Raw genomic sequence first — 16,127 nt, 5'->3', positions numbered from 1 at the left:
AAATGGCGTCATAGATGGCTTAGAAATGACGATATATATCATAATTTTGAAAGTAAAATTATATAGGAAATGTCATCGATCATCATTTTGAAGCCAACTGGACGATTATTTCAAACATACAAGCTGAGTTCGTTCATAGTGCTCTGAGAAATCTAGATAAACAAAGAATAATAAATTAAAAGTATTCCAGGGAAAAAGAGAGGAAAAACCTGTATCGTCTCTGATATCTGTCAGGGTTTTGTTGAAAGTGTCATCTTTTTGCTCGAAGTTTTCAGGTCGATTAAAAAGATGACATTTACAACAATACTTTGCCGTAACTTTCACAAATATCAGAGAGAGAGTACAGGTATTGCCTCTCTTTTCCTCTGGGATGCTTTATATCTGTTCTTCTTTGTTTACCTATATTTCTAAGAGCATAATGCCAAACACGACTACAGTATATAATAATTTCAATATCCTAAGTGGAAAGAAAAAAGATCACCTTTCTGTTTTGTACTATGGTCCCTTTCTTCCGATGGCTCATCTCGTTGATATTTAGGAAGGTATCCATAAAATATATATTTTATTATCGGTCCTGGGATGAAAAAATATAAAATTCAATTTCATTTGATGATCCTTTTCTGTCACCTAAATCAGGAGAATGACAATGAGCATGTTAAGATGAAAAAAAACTTATTTATCAACACTTACCTACACGTTAGTCCAAGGAGTTTTATCAAAAACCTATATTTGCCTAAATAATTTATGTATTCAATTTACAAAGCAAACTGCAGCGTGTAAACAAAAGAAATAAAATGGCGACAAGTCAACGTCAACGACCCGACAAGGAGAAAAGTGGTGTTCGAATAACAATTTATGGGTTGCAAAAAATTGTTTTTGTCTCCTTTCAACGCACACTTTAGAAAGAAAAAGAGCTGAACAGTTATACTGAAAGAATGTCAAGGTTTTATCTGTCACTCTTGTCAATAATTTATCGGTAAAGAAGATTCCTAGAAAATCGCTTGTAGTCAAGTTTTCAACCATTTCCAGTTCTCCCATAAGAAGTGTCATCCACCTGGTTTTTTAATTTAAAATAATTTGACATTGACATTAAAGTGTCATTTATGGTGTCATTATTTGCCATTTTCTAGTCCTCAGTCCTCGTTCCGATAGTCCAAAAAAGTAAATTTAATTTTTTAACAAATAAAAAGGCTTTGTAAAATGGGTCTTGGTGATTATCCTGCCGACTATAATCCTAGTGTGCACGGACCATATGATCCAGCTAGATATTATGGAAAACGTAAGAGAAGATCTACGTGATATAATGTATTACATAATATTCAATTTCAAAGATTATCATTTTGAAATAATAATTTGAGACTTAACAATATTTTTTAGCCGACACCCCCCTTAGTCAAGTAAAGCTATCGGAACTCGGATCATGGCTTGCTCGCCGTAATAAGAGTCCACAGGCAGTGGCTGGTGCATTCAGTCGAGGTAAGAATAGAGACATTTGCGGAACTGACAACAAAATTCGTTAAACTTATTAGCCCTCATACATTTGAAGATTTGTTTACGGATTTGGCCTGCGGACTTAGCCTGTCACTTACTAAAACTCTCATATTTTGGTCTGCAGACTTGTCTGCCAATTAGATCTTTGTCCGATTAAATATTCTTGTTTGGGTCAAAATTCGGCCTTTTATAGCAATTTTTATAAAGATAAATGTTTATCGGAATATAAACTGACCACTTGGAAAGAAAGAGCGTCATAAGTCTTTATTCTTTATCTCACAGGTCAAGTCTGCAAATTTGGTCTGTGACAGACTTGGTCTGTCAACCTAAATCTGGTGAATATCTTTTTTTCTTTAAAAATTCTTCTGCACGATTGCAAGGCTGTCAAACCTTATATCAAGCGGAGTTAATTGCTTTAGTATACAGTGTGTTTCAAAAATGTGTTGTGGACATAACATGTTATTTAAATCTAAAGAAACAATAGCTACGTATATTAACGATTTTTTTACAATTTAACAAAATAAAATTTTACCATGAAATGAAAAAAATTAAAACCAATATTTTAAAAAAGTGCTGGTTTTTGGGAATAAATATTATTCACAAAATAGTTACATAATTTTACACAGAATCTAAAAATATAAAATAGGGCGTTTAATTTTAAAAAGCATGTTTTATCCGCCCCACTTTTTTGAAGTATCTACATATCTACCCAGTATTTTAACAAACAATTTAAAATTCCTGAGAAGTGTTGCAGTTAACAAATTTGACGATTTTTTTCTAATAATAAATCAAATTATAAAATGCAGCCCAATTGTAAAATATTTTCTATTATACCTATATTTATACACTCAAATGCACAAAAAACGCAACGGAGAAATTTTGGTCAAATTTAAAGTGTTATATTTTTGTTATTTTTAGCCCCATTTTAATATTTTTTTTAGTAAATTGTATAGAATAATATCAACTTTAATTCGTAAACTCATTTTTTTATAAACTTTAGTATTTGGCCTATTATACAGGGTTATTCGAGGGGTTGTTTTTTTACCCTAACTTTAAAACACCCTGTGCAATAATTTCGTGTGTAAATTTTCCTAAAATATAATTTTACGGTCAGAACCATGTCTTCTGAGCATTTTGTTTTTTGAATCAGGTCAATACATGCCTTGGTTAATTTTTAAGAGCGAAATGAACTGATCACGATCAATTTGCAATTTTTTCAATTATCGTTACATTTTGATGTAATTTTTTAATATGACGAGATAGTTTTGGTGACTATTATAACGTCATAATACGCTGCATTGGATACTCTATACTAAATTAAAAAAAAACGTTAAAGACTAACGATACAGTCTGGGTTTTAATAAACATTAATAGCAATAACAGAACTAACGATATTAAAGAAAACATCATCATCATCATACAAACAGAAAAAAATTTAAAAACTACCCTAATACTTTTTATTGCCTCCCTTGGCTGCTGTAACTGGCTCTATAGGGCCGTTCATACTGTCATTGAGATTGCATATATCATATTGCGTTATGTTTTCTCATTCTTTAAGGACCAAGCAAAGTCTATTTAATGAAGCTGGTACCGCTTCGTGACCTCTAACCCTCCTGTCAAGGATTTCCCAAACGTCGAACATGATGGGCAGTTTATAGTGGTATATAGTTTACAATAATCACCAAAACATCCGTGTCATATTGAAAAATAAATTCAAAAAGAAATGATAATTAAAAAAATTGCAAATTGTTGGTGGCAAGTTAATTTCGCTCTTAAAAAATAACCAAGACATGTATTGACATAATCCAAACAACAAAATACTCAGGAGATATGGTTGTGACGTTCTGACCGTAAAATTATATTTTTGGAAAATTTACACACGAAATTATTGCACAGGGTGTTTTAAAGTTAGTATAAAAAAAACCCACGATTAACCCTGTATAATATGCGAAATACTAAAGTTTATAAAAAACTGAATTTACGAATTAAAGTTGATATAATTATATACAGCTTGCTAAAAAATTCATGCAAATAGGGCTACGAATAACAAAAATATAACACTTTAAATTTGACCAGAAAATTATCTGTTGCGTTTTTTTTGCATCTGAGTGTATAAAAAATACATTATAAAAAAATAAATGTTTATTCTTAACTCAGGCAAAAAGAGATAAATCCTTATCTGCAAGGTCTGTATCATCATATCTTTCACGTACACTACCTATAATTTTCTTGAAGTAAAGGATGCACTAGCGACACGTTTTTTTTCCATACCTCTAAACTTTATAAAATGGATATCGCGTTTTGCCTGATTGCCCCCCAACTATTAGTCAACAAATGCTATGTATTAGATTGCAGTATTTGTCGGTGTAAAATTAGTGCAGCAACCCTTTGTTATTATTCAATGTAACAGGCTCTATTATTTTATTCTGAATTGTTAAATTATTTAGCATTCTGGAGATGGCAACACAAATATGTCCTACCTAAACGTTCCGGAATAGCTCCATTCTTACAACTTGTTTTTGGATCCATGGGTGTTTTTTATGTCCTTAATTACGGAAGAATTTGTGAGTTGCTCTTATATAATTTTATTCCAATTATTAATATTTTTTTATGTTTGCAGCTTCCCACAGAAATTACAAATACCACTAATTGTTTCAATTATATTACTTATAGTCGTACATATTGTAAAATTACATATGTTTCAAATAATAAACTGAATAGTCTTTCGTCTTAATCAGTGTTTTACTATATTTAAACTTATTGATTTTTATGGTAAAGTTCAATTCACGTAATCAAGATATCTCTTTAATAACTTTAATAAGAATATCTTTAATAAAGCAAGAAAAATATTTTTCCGAAGCTGATTTCCAAAAAATGTATTTTGTCACATCAAGGCTATAGAAGCCCATAAAATCTATTATGCTCTAATAATCTAGTTGGCGAAAATATGGAATTATATTAGTACAAATCATATTTGATAATAAGCTTCATAAAAGTATTATGATATACAGGGTCGCTTTTATGTATGGAAACGGTCGATTATTAGGTAAAATATAAAAGATACCGCAAAAAGTCAAATACAGAAGTTATAGGATTTTTAAATATCTATTAGCGAGTAATAAATTTAAGTATACAGGGTCGGTCATAAAGTCGTGGCACATAAAAGTTTCATTTTTTTAATAGAATCCCCTGTATATTACTGCATATTTCAATTCTTCCTTCCATTCTAAGCAAAAATCGAAATACACACAATGTACCTCAAACCAACCATTTCCGAGTTATTGACTTTTGAACATATCACTTAAACAATTTGATTTAATTAATTTTGATAGGTTCAGTTTCATTTAACGATGCCATTTTGCCGAAACCGTGATACTGAATAATATTTGACATTATAGTTCTCAAGTTAGAATTTATACAGGGTATTTCAAAAAACAAGTGCCATCTCTCGTGGGGAGATTCCTCATGTAAAAATAAGATTCATTTTTCGTATCAACATAGGTCTGATTCTACTTTGTTTCGTAGCTACAGGGTATTAAAGTTTTAATATTTTTTCAATTTATTATAATTTTCTTCCAAGTACTTTTAGCGTTTAGAATGAAATTTTGAGGGTAAAAGTTACTATAAATGCGACATATTTTAAAGCTAAAAAAATGTCGACATATGGACGACATGGACGTGCATATGGGTTATCAATGGAATATTTATTTAAAAAAAGCATGTACGCCACTGACTTTTTTTTCGCTTGTTAGCGAAATAGTGTAAACAATTTAATGCCGATTAAAAGTTGTCTCTTGATATTTTGTCGATTTCAGCCTCCTTGATGAGATAAACGTAATCTTATTAAATTGCCTTGATCAAGTCTAATAGCAACCTTTAAAAAACTTTAATATCATTAACTTGCAAAGTTTTAAATAAGTACTCACTGATTCCTCATCAAAAAATATGAAAAAAATTTCCTATAAACATGGGTATGGAAATGCATAGTTAACTAATAACTAAATAATATTAACTTAATTGTAATAATACTTAATAATCAATTAGGTAAAATATATAATTTATTAATTTTATTTTTGTATTAATTTTATTAATTGTGATCAATAAAATTACGTTTATCTCATCAAGGAGGCCGATATCGATAAAATATCAAGAGACAACTTTTAATCAGTCGGTTTTAAGGCAGTGGCGTTCAAAATTAAACGTCAGTCTAAACAAAACTGTCATTTTTGAAAACTTGTCAAAATTTGGACACACGCTAAATGGACTTGATTTTCCTATGTCTCGAAGTCTGTGGAGTTTTCTGTATATAGACATTTAATAACCCTATAATTTTTGTATTTAACTTTTTGCGGTACCTTGTATATTTTACCTACTAATCGACCGTTTCCATTATAAAAGCGACCCTGTATAATAATATATAATTAATTAACGTTCGGATTTATTTTTTATTAATGCCCTCTAATGGACAAATGAAGCACTTTTGTATACAGGTAAATTATGTGCAATTAACTTATGTTAATTCAAAGAACATGTAGTTCTTCTATGTCCACGGAATATTGGAACTCCCTGTATATTTTGTAGTTCTGCTTTGAAAAAATAAATTTTCCATAAATGTTTTTCTGAGAAACTATCGCGATGTGGCGTTTTTTTACAAGAGATTAAAAATGCAGCAAATACAAGTGGGACCATTTTACGAAAAGAAAATCAGTCGTCGTCGGTGGAGTTGGAAAATATTTACACTAAAATTTATGTAGAGGTGGGGGTAGTTTTTACCCTTTTTTTGATTCTTGAGAAAGTCAGATGTTAAAGCACTTGGCAAAACATAGTCACCGAAAATCTCATTCAAATCAAAATAAAGGTTCTTAAAATATCTGAAGATCTTTTTTTTTTAAGTTTGATGCTCTCTAGCGGACAAACGAAGCACTTTTGTATAGAGGTAAATTGTAGAGATGAGCAAAAAATCGCCAACTGCGATTCAATAGCAGCGATTTTAAAATCGCATTCGCAACCTGCGATTGACTCTCATAGGAAATTGGGATTGAAATTACTTCTATTTGCGAGTTTCAATTTAGGCAACCAATATTACTATAGTTGCGATTTGCGATTTGCGATTTTGCTGCGATTGTGATTTTGTAAACTAGGACCGTGATAACCTTATATCTGCGAGTTTGAATTTTTAGGAGTTGCGATTTGCGATATTGTTGTGAATGTAATTTTGTGGTCTATTGAAGCATTTTATAGTAAAGTGCGATTGAATTTTCTCTCTGATATTATTTAATAATTATAGAGGAGGTATTATTTTCTAGGGCCACGATCATAATATACCGGGTGTTTCTAAATGTTTCACTCCTATAATTTTTTTATTTTTTCTGATAAAAAAAAACTAGATTTGGTATGTTAGTAATTTAGTGATGGGATAACTCAAGCGAAAATTCGCTCGAGTACTCGATTATTGAAATAACCGACATCACTCGATTATGAGCGATGCAAGTGACGAGTTACGAGCGACGAACGCAAGAGATCCTTCTAGTGCGAATCCATTAATGGATGTTTGCGATAACATTTTCCATCGCTTCTCTATTCCTGGCGGTGTTTATTAACGACTGTACATCGTGTAGGCCTGTCCACTGTCTAACATTCCTCAGCCAAGACATTTTCTTCCTTCCGATACCCCTGCGGCCTTCGATTAACAGATGCAAGAATTGATATTTGGGGTTTCGCATTATGTGCCCCAGGTATGCGATCCTACAATGAAATAAATTGAAATCCGATTTTAATGTGACATACTCGATAAAAAGCCGAGCGAATTTTCTACATACATTGCAGGTAGCAAATTTATACGACGTTATCCGTTGCGTATCTGAAGGACAAAATTTTACGACCTACATCGACAATGCTTTGAAATAAACTTTTGTATGTGATCTGTGAACTAAACTAGATCAAGCGAATCTCTTGCTGCTTGCCATTCATCACCGAAAGAATATGTGCCCTCCGCACGCAACTTACTGCTTGGCGCTTGGCGTTAACGAGTACTTACAACAAGCGACGGTCGAAAAACCGTATTTTTAAATGCGAGCGATATTTCGCTCGAGCGGTCGCTCGATTATTGCAATCGCTTGATACTCGAGTACTCGATTATTGAAATTAATCGGTTTTTCCCATCACTATATATATGACATAAATTAGGATTCAATTGTTTTTGGCCACTTCCTGTTTCACCGGAAATGACTACAACTTTTGATTTTTAAATGGCACCTCGATATATTTTTATTTTATTTGAGAGAAAATGACCCTCTGAATAGAATTTTTACATTTTCGCTTAAAAAATCGATTTTAAATTTCAATCTAGAATGCCATGGCGGTGTTAAAGACAGTAATTTTCAATCAAGATGCCTTGGATTTGATCGTCTGTTTGTTTTTCTTGTCTACTCCTAGCCAGTTAAAAGATGCCCAAATCGTATTTTTAATCATATCTCAATTTTTTCAAATGTAACGAGGGTGGCTGCTTGACATAGTTAGAATAAGCATTGTTTTCTTTTAAATTTCAAATATTTTTAGATTTTTTAAGAATTGGGTAAAGAATTATATAATTGAGAACTGTAAAAAGAGTAGAGGTATGTGTAGTTACAGCAGTTGCAGCATATATAAAGTTTTAATACCTATAATGTGTTGCCCCCAGATGTTAAAAAAAACTTAAAAACTTAACTACTGATTATTATTAACTCTTTTGACCTATTAAGCTATAGATACATACACAGACAATTATATACCTAGTACAATATTTAAATATTAAAATCGCTATCGCAGTTTCAATTGCGACTGGAGAATCGTAGTTTTGCTCATCTCTAGTAAGTTGTGTCCAATAAATTTATTATGATTCCAAAAATACGTAGTAGCAGTAGTTCTATGTCCACGGAATATTGGGACACCTTGTGTTTTTTCACTAAAAAAATAATATAAATGTATGGTACAAAGTAGAATGTTTACAAAATCATATATTTAATGATTATTCATAACATTAAAAAATGGTCAAATACCGGATTACTGGATTATAGTATTAAGGTCAAGGTGTATTACTGGTTGCATAACTGCATTACTGCTACATAATCGCAACGTGCATTGAGGAACCTGGCGAATTCGCCAGAAAGTAAAAGAAAATTACAGAATTCTTTAGAAAATTCCAGAAACCATCGCCAGGGGGTATATAAGGCCCGCGCTTTGACAATTGGACCAGTCTGAAGATAGTCTGAAGTCTGAAGTTTGATAATACCGCGAAATACCGTTAGAGTAATAGTAGTTGCATAAATTGTGTTGTAAATAGTATAAGTTGTGTGTACAGAGTGAGACAAATAAATTCGTTAAGTATTTTATCGTAAGTGTAAATAGTGGACCCACGGAATCCGTAACAGTATATTTAACAAAATTTTGGCTGCACGTCATCAATGCTAATGCGTCGTCTTATGGAGTTTGCTGGTGGTCGTATTATGATGAGCAACCAAAGTTTTGTTAAATATACTATAGGTATGCATTTTACACTTTAAAGAGAGGTACAAATAAAACATTGGTTTGTTTGCAGCCATGTTTTTATTGGTAAAAAAATATCCTAACTTCTAGTTTAGCCAACCTTAAGTATATATATCCTGGTAAATATAAAATACAAAACCCCTCTTTTAAGTATTAAAAAAAAGATGACCTTCTAAAATTCTCGAAAACTTAAGTAAAAAACGCATCTTCGTTTATCTCAACAATATATCACAACTTTTACATAAGTCAATTTTTACAATATCATTAGTAAGAGTATTTTGGAAATTGAAAGTACAAAATTCTACTTTCCAAAATACCGCTACTAACAAGAAATCTTTATTATCTAATAACTGGCAAAAATTGGTATTGCAAATCTGAGGCATAGCTGCCAACATAATAATATTAAACTTAACAACTAAGGCAATTTCTTTAGCTTAATGCTAGATATTAACAATAAAAAAAATGTATAAAATACTGATTTTATTATATGTAGAGATTGTCAATCAAATGAATTAATATTTTTTTCAGTTTCTAAATATTTTGTACACAAGAATTTCTTTGAGACCAAAAACTTGTTGAATGGAAAATTCTCATTAATCACCCAACAAAAAAATGAATATTTCCAATAAAATTTTGATTGGCAACCATACGTTAAAAAGGAAAATAAGTTAGATAAAAAAAATTTAAGTCAATGTGTTAAAAATAAAGAAATATCACTCACTGGTTAATACTAATAGGTACGCTACATTAGTTTTTCTTTGCTCCGTGTAATACCATTAAAAATACAAGTTAAAATCAAAGCATCACCTGAATTTGAAAAATTTACATGAAGTAGTTCATGAAAATATAATACTAGAAGTAAAACCAAAATTTTCCTGCTTGGAGCAAAGTTATTGCAAAAATGCTAAAAACAAATCTCATAAAAAGCGTTAATTGATAAAAGATCGCAAATAAAACCTTAAGTAAAAAATACTAAAAAACTAATAATAACTGGTGTACAAAATTATTGCAAAACAAAAATATTTACAATAAATATTGGTTAAAACAATCACACACTGGTATAAAATGCCAAATAATTAATCACTATCGACCTCTAATAAAGCTTAAATCAAATGTTAATTTTTGTTTTTATTAAATTAAACTTGCATATAATAAAAAACACTTTAAACTTTGAACGAGGGCGACAGATAAGAGAGCTTAGCGTTAATAATTTAAAAAAATAAATAAGTAAATATCATACAGGAGTGTCCAAAATGTAATATTTAGCTTTTTTAATTAAAATATAACTAAATCTTTCAAAAACTTATCTGTATTTTTCGAAGTTGATAAAAAATACTGTTAAAAATACGGAAAAATTAAAAACGAGATTCTTAATAAGGTAAATTTCTAAGAAAAATATCTTTAAATACTACTAAAATTAAGGTACTGGCATAAAGAAAAAGTTTGGTTTTATTTAACTACTATTTGGATGTCGTGGGATTGGTACGAAATAATACGGTTTCTGGAAATATCACACTGAATAGAAATAAAAAAATATTTTTAACGGCAAGTTTTTTTTTCTTTTAAAATAAACAACCGAGGGAAAAAACATAAAATAAAAGTAAAATAGACGTCCTAAAATAAATTCATAAATATTATAAAACAATGAGTATTATTAACATTGTAAGTACAATATAAAATATCTTTTTCGTTCGTAAAAAAGAGAGCTTAAGAGTATTTTCTGCAAATTTTGTTCATTCAAATCAATATTTGAAAGCAATGTCATTTCTGCTTGTCCAAGCTTAGTTTATCGACGAATCGTGGCAATGGTAAACCTGTCTAGTTAAATTTAAATATTTAAACAAGTTTATACCGATAAACTAAGCTCAAGTATACTAAAACATCTATCTTTACGTCGTAAAAAATGTATCACTGGTAGAGAATTGGACCTACCTACCGAATTTTTAGGAGATAGGCCTAGAAATTTAACTTAAATACAGATTAGTGCCGTTGAAATTTAATTCGGTATAGAAACGAGCGAAACTAATGAGTCTCCGTTTCGGCCATATGGGTAGACACAAGATTGAGGGGTAGGTCTCCTATACTTTCCTCGTCAGACTCCATTTCTGGTGCGGAGCCGCATGGAGAATCTTTGCTAGCTGGCAAGAAGTTTGGTTGGCTTAAACCCTAATATAAAAAGAAAATATTACAGTATAGTCGAAAAAAAATATCTAACAAGCTAAAAGCTACAACAGTTTTGAGTAGGGAATGCAATCCCGCAAATGAGGGATGTCTCTAAGATTCCGCGGGATCGACACATTACTACTGGCTAACCGAATCGATCTCAATCAAGATCAAACCGCTACGTTCCGGGCCGATGCGTCGACGCCCGGAACCCGGGGGATTCCCCTTACGGCTTGGCCATTAGAAATAAGTGAAACAAACAGATTAGTTGTTAGATTTCTTTCTGGCGTCTAACTAGTACTTGTGGACAATTTCGTCAAATAAACCGCAGGACATAATTATCGAGACAAGCAATATTTTAGGGTAAATTTAAAGTTGAATATCTCTTGAAGTAAAAAATATTTTGGATGCGGTTTGGACCAGGTTTTTGATGCATCTATTGTGATTAAGATGCTATGTGGTTTTCGAAAATATATTTAATGAATTCTCGTATATGGGGTGTTTTATAAGAGTGTGAAAATTTGGTCAAGAATCTTTTTTACCGCAAATTTGCAATTTTTAAAAAATCGAAATTTTTACCAAGTACGACTAATCTGTATTGAAATTAGAAAAAACAATTTGATCGGTTTTTTAATTTTTTTGTTTTAAGGAAAATACGACGTTTTTTTTCGAAAAATATGCATTTTTAGTCATATGTATGGTCCTAAATGGTATAAAAAGCTTTGTACATTCTGCATATGCCAAAAAATTATTCATATAGAGTGTATCTAAAAGCAGATAACTAACACAAGTTAAAAAAAACTTCAACATCAGAATAACATTTTTATTTATAAAAAAGTAGATAAATTATAATAAAATTTAAGTTTATTTAATATTAAATATATTTTTTGAACACTCTGTATACATCGGTCCAAATTTCTGTACAGCTAGTTTAAGATACACGCTATATCAATATATTATGGGCCTATGCAAAATGTACAATGCCTTTTGTACCATTTAAGACCAAATGTATGACTATTGTTTACAGTCCCGCAATTTTGCGGATCCGCGGGATGGATTGCTTTAATCCCGCGGGTTTGCGGGATTGAGATTTTGGTGCGGGATTGCATTCCCTAGTTTTGAGTTTGAGGTTGGACATATTGGACCTTTGGTCTTACAACAGCGAAATAAATAGTGTATTACAAATAACAACATATAAAGCAACATGTTTCTATAGGCTTAGTGCATTTCAGTCAATCTTTAAAATTTCGAGAGCAGCGCTCGGTACGGAAGAAATAAGAACTTTCCAGCTCTGTATTTTATTATATTTAAATATCTTAGTTTTTACTAGTACAGTTATTGAAACTATAAAATTCCAGGTACAAAGTTTGTGTAATGTAACGTGCTTTGTGTAGTAAAAATTAAATGAAAAATAACACAAACCTCAAGAATTTTCTCTGTATACGTTCGATCTGCTCCACATAGATCTTATAATATGGACCCCAGACTGGGCAAGCATATTCTAGTATCGATCTCACATAGGCAATATATAAAGTTTTGATACAGTTTATGTCATTAAAATCAGTTAACGTTCTTTTAATAAAACCCAACATCTTTAACGCTTTGTTTGTCATGAAGTTAATATGATAATTAAAATTCAGATCCTTAACAAAGTATACACCTAGATCTTTCATCACATCAGTTTTATCTAAAATATCATCTTGAATCTTATAATCACAAAATAAAACATTTTTCTTTCTGTAGAACTGCATTACTTTACACTTTGATATATTCAATGACATCCCATTCAACCTACACCATTCACTCAATCCATTCAAATCCTGTTGCAACTTAAAGCAGTCATCCAGTGACTGAATTACCTTGTAAATTTTGAGATCATCCGCGTATAACAAAAATTTAGAGTGTGTAATAAAGTCGGTTACATCATTAATAAATATATTGAAAAGCAGCGGAGATAAATGAGACCCCTGTGGAACTCCGGACTCGACTAAAACCTCCCTAGAAGTGAACCCATTAATTTTAACAATTTGTCTTCGTTCCATTAAATAACTTTTAAACCATGACAGAAGATTTCCACAAATTCCATACCTCTCCAATTTCTCCACCAGCAGATTATGATTGACTCTATCGAATGCTTTAGAAAAATCTGTGTAAATAGCATCGATTTGTTGTTTCTTCTCTAGTGATGTTTACTAATAAATTTGTAATTGTAGATTTTCCTTTTCTAAAGCCATGCTGATAATCGGTTAATATATTTTGAAATCCCGGTTTGATTTTGCTATCAATAATTGATTCGAAGATTTTGGCAAGTATGGAATTACTAGAAATCTCTCTGTAATTAGTGATCTCAGATCGGTTACCACTTTTGAAAACTGGTGTTACATATGACACTTTCCATTGGTCCATTCCCCTTTGGCAACAGATAGCTTAAAAAGAATACATAAATGTGAGACAGTATGAAACAACATTTTTTCAAAAACATCACAGGAATCATATCAGGCCCTGCAGATAAATTGTTATTTAATCTAAAAATATATATTATATATATATATATATATATATATATATATATATATATATATATATATATATATATATATATATATATATATATATATATATATATATATATATATATATATATATATATATAAAGAGATGGGTAGTCTACGCGACTGACTAGTTGAGAAAAATATTCAAACAGGTGTCTTGGGGATGCAGTCTAATAAGAAGGCCGTTAGTTCAAGGAAAAACCCTTTATTGTTTAGTCAAGCTTTCGAGAATTCACTTGTTCTCTTCTTCAGGACTCTTCTACAATTATAGTAATTAAATACAATTTCTATTCTTGTAAAAAACTATTAAAATGCAACTCACCAAAGTGGGATTATGGTAAAGTTTACAACATTGCTCAACAATCAAAAGAATCCTCATTTCTCAAATGCAGTAGTAAAAATCAACTTTTAAAATACACGTGAAAACTAACTACAAAAACTTTATAAAAAACAATACAACGCGTTTTTTTTTTTATTTTTTTATGGGGATATATAAATCAAAAGCCATATAAACTATGCTGTAAAATGAATAGATATTTTCCCCAAGAATATTAGAATTCAACAAATTCTCCCAATCATACAGGCCTAAGAAATCATTAATAGCTCCAAAATCCCCATTCTTGAAATCATAATATTCATAATCAAACTTCAAGGTCTCCCCACGCTTCTGTGAAATACCAAATTCAAATGTTAAAGCCGGATGATACTTATCCAATGAAAGTAGAGGTAGCTCTGCTAAGACTATCTCCGTCTCAACATTGCTGAGAACCAGATCGAGGTAACCCCCCAACACATTTGGAATACTATTAAACTGCGACAAATTAAGGTAAGCAAAGAGACTGGACAAAACTTGACTCTGAGGGTTAACATTACCCACTGCCAGGGTACCTCGATCATCATTAATCCAATTTACATTAGGGATGTTGAAGTCTCCCATCAAAAAAATATCCTGATATGAGTGATTATCAATAATATTTTCCACAGCACTACAGTACCCCTCATAGAGTTCAATGGTGGATTGAGGGGGTAAATATACACTGATAAAAATCCCCGAGCCACCCTTAGACAATGCCACAAATACACAATTCAATATCCGGAGGACCCACAATTCGACTAGCTGAAATTCCTGGTTTCACTGCGATCAACACACCACCTCCTCTGGAACACGCACTAGTTCTCTGGTTCCTATCACATCTAAATATGAAATAGTCTTTTAGGCCGAGTTCACTATCCAAAATGTCATCGTTTAGCCATGTCTCTACAAAAACAATAATGTCATAGTATGTCCACAGAACTTTCCAAAGTCTTCTTATGCCCCTCACATTCTGATAATAAACTCGAAGCTGGCCCCTTGAACTTATAATCGGTCCTGTTCTGGATGGTTCCCTGGAAAATTTCTACCTGGCTGGTTCTGCCTGCGTTCATATGATCGATAATTGTTATTCCTCCATGAATTATAGCCTCGAGCATTGTTTTCATTATAGTAATTGTTATAATTATAGAATCGCCTGGTCCCTTGAGTGCTACGTCACTATCATTCATATTGATCTTCCTTTTTATAAAATTCTTAACTGCCTCTTCATTGGATTTTTCGGTTACTCGCCCGATGTATAGCCACGTCCTACCTACTTCTCCCCTAAAATCCTCCAATCCGTCATTTCCAGATCCCCTGAGGACGGCCCCCGTAGAACCAATCTCCTTATTAGGCTTCGTGAGATCCCGAAGCTTGGAGCTGTAGAGAGATCCAAGTGCATCACTCACCGCGACCCGAACAGCCTCCGCAGTCACCGGAATACATTCACTCCTTTCAGAAAGCCTACCCTCATCATTAGGTGTTAAGGAGTGCTGTATAGCATGGGCCTTCTGAGTATTGAGTAGCTCCTTAAATGCTTCCAATCTGTTAGTCAGATTTTCCTTCAGATCATCTAACTTCTGGGTGTAAGCGTTAGCGATTTCATCCTTTAATGACAAGACCGATGCCGTGAGTTGGACCTGCAGTTTTTCCAACTCGTGTTCCATGTGGTTGTTTGTGCTTGTGGGGCTTCTCATCTTCACCATGCTTATACATTGGGAGAACGCGAATAAAGGAATACGCCCTTTCGCCAGTTGAGTGACCCGAGTCTCCGAGGAGGATAGTCCTGAGCATGGGATACAATGGGCGTCATTGCAGAAATCACATTATTTTCGTCTTAACTTCTTCCGCCGAAAGCGTTTTATCGCACCTGGAGCAGGACATATCCTATCATATGCACTGAATTGGGATTCTACTATGAGAGGATAAAATATAATTTGCAATATTAATGGTATACTTTTATTAATCAACTAGTGATTAAATGTTTTAGGAACATCTTCTAAAATTATAATTGTGTACCTTTAAAAAATTTCGTTCAAGCCGAA

At 32.0% G+C, this 16,127-nt stretch overlaps 3 protein-coding genes across 4 annotated transcripts in view; 1 reads left to right on the top strand and 2 right to left on the bottom strand.

The window, feature by feature from the left end:
• The first annotated feature begins 1,036 nt into the window (after nt 1-1,036).
• LOC115874390 (putative ATP synthase subunit f, mitochondrial) lies at nt 1,037-4,225 on the top strand. The gene is made up of 4 exons (XM_030889541.1): nt 1,037-1,279; nt 1,378-1,476; nt 3,939-4,055; nt 4,112-4,225. The coding sequence occupies exons 1-4, from the start codon at nt 1,201-1,203 to the stop codon at nt 4,138-4,140; spliced, it is 324 nt and encodes a 107-aa protein (XP_030745401.1). The 5' UTR covers nt 1,037-1,200; the 3' UTR covers nt 4,141-4,225.
• A 4,821-nt stretch (nt 4,226-9,046) lies between these two features.
• The window catches only part of LOC115874387 (nitrogen catabolic enzyme regulatory protein-like), an 89,307-nt gene continuing 82,226 nt past the window's right edge, over nt 9,047-16,127 (bottom strand). For both annotated transcript variants that reach the window (XM_030889537.1, XM_030889538.1), the window contains exon 11: nt 9,047-11,181. In XM_030889537.1, the coding sequence (XP_030745397.1) occupies nt 11,038-11,181 (144 nt within the window). In that variant the 3' untranslated portion in view covers nt 9,047-11,037. The remainder of the gene's footprint in view (nt 11,182-16,127) is intronic.
• LOC115874389 lies at nt 13,972-16,108 on the bottom strand. The gene is made up of 2 exons (XM_030889540.1): nt 14,053-16,108; nt 13,972-13,989 (listed from the first exon to the last, which is right to left on the bottom strand). The coding sequence occupies exon 1, from the start codon at nt 15,786-15,788 to the stop codon at nt 15,006-15,008; it is 783 nt and encodes a 260-aa protein (XP_030745400.1). The 5' UTR covers nt 15,789-16,108; the 3' UTR covers nt 13,972-13,989; nt 14,053-15,005.

This window comes from Sitophilus oryzae, unplaced genomic scaffold (assembly GCF_002938485.1).
Source record: "Sitophilus oryzae breed Bouriz unplaced genomic scaffold, Soryzae_2.0 scaffold_1274_pilon_pilon, whole genome shotgun sequence".
Taxonomy (NCBI): Eukaryota; Metazoa; Arthropoda; class Insecta; order Coleoptera; family Curculionidae; genus Sitophilus; species Sitophilus oryzae.
Note: the sequence above shows the minus strand (reverse complement) of the source record. Positions and strands in the feature narration are given on the sequence as shown.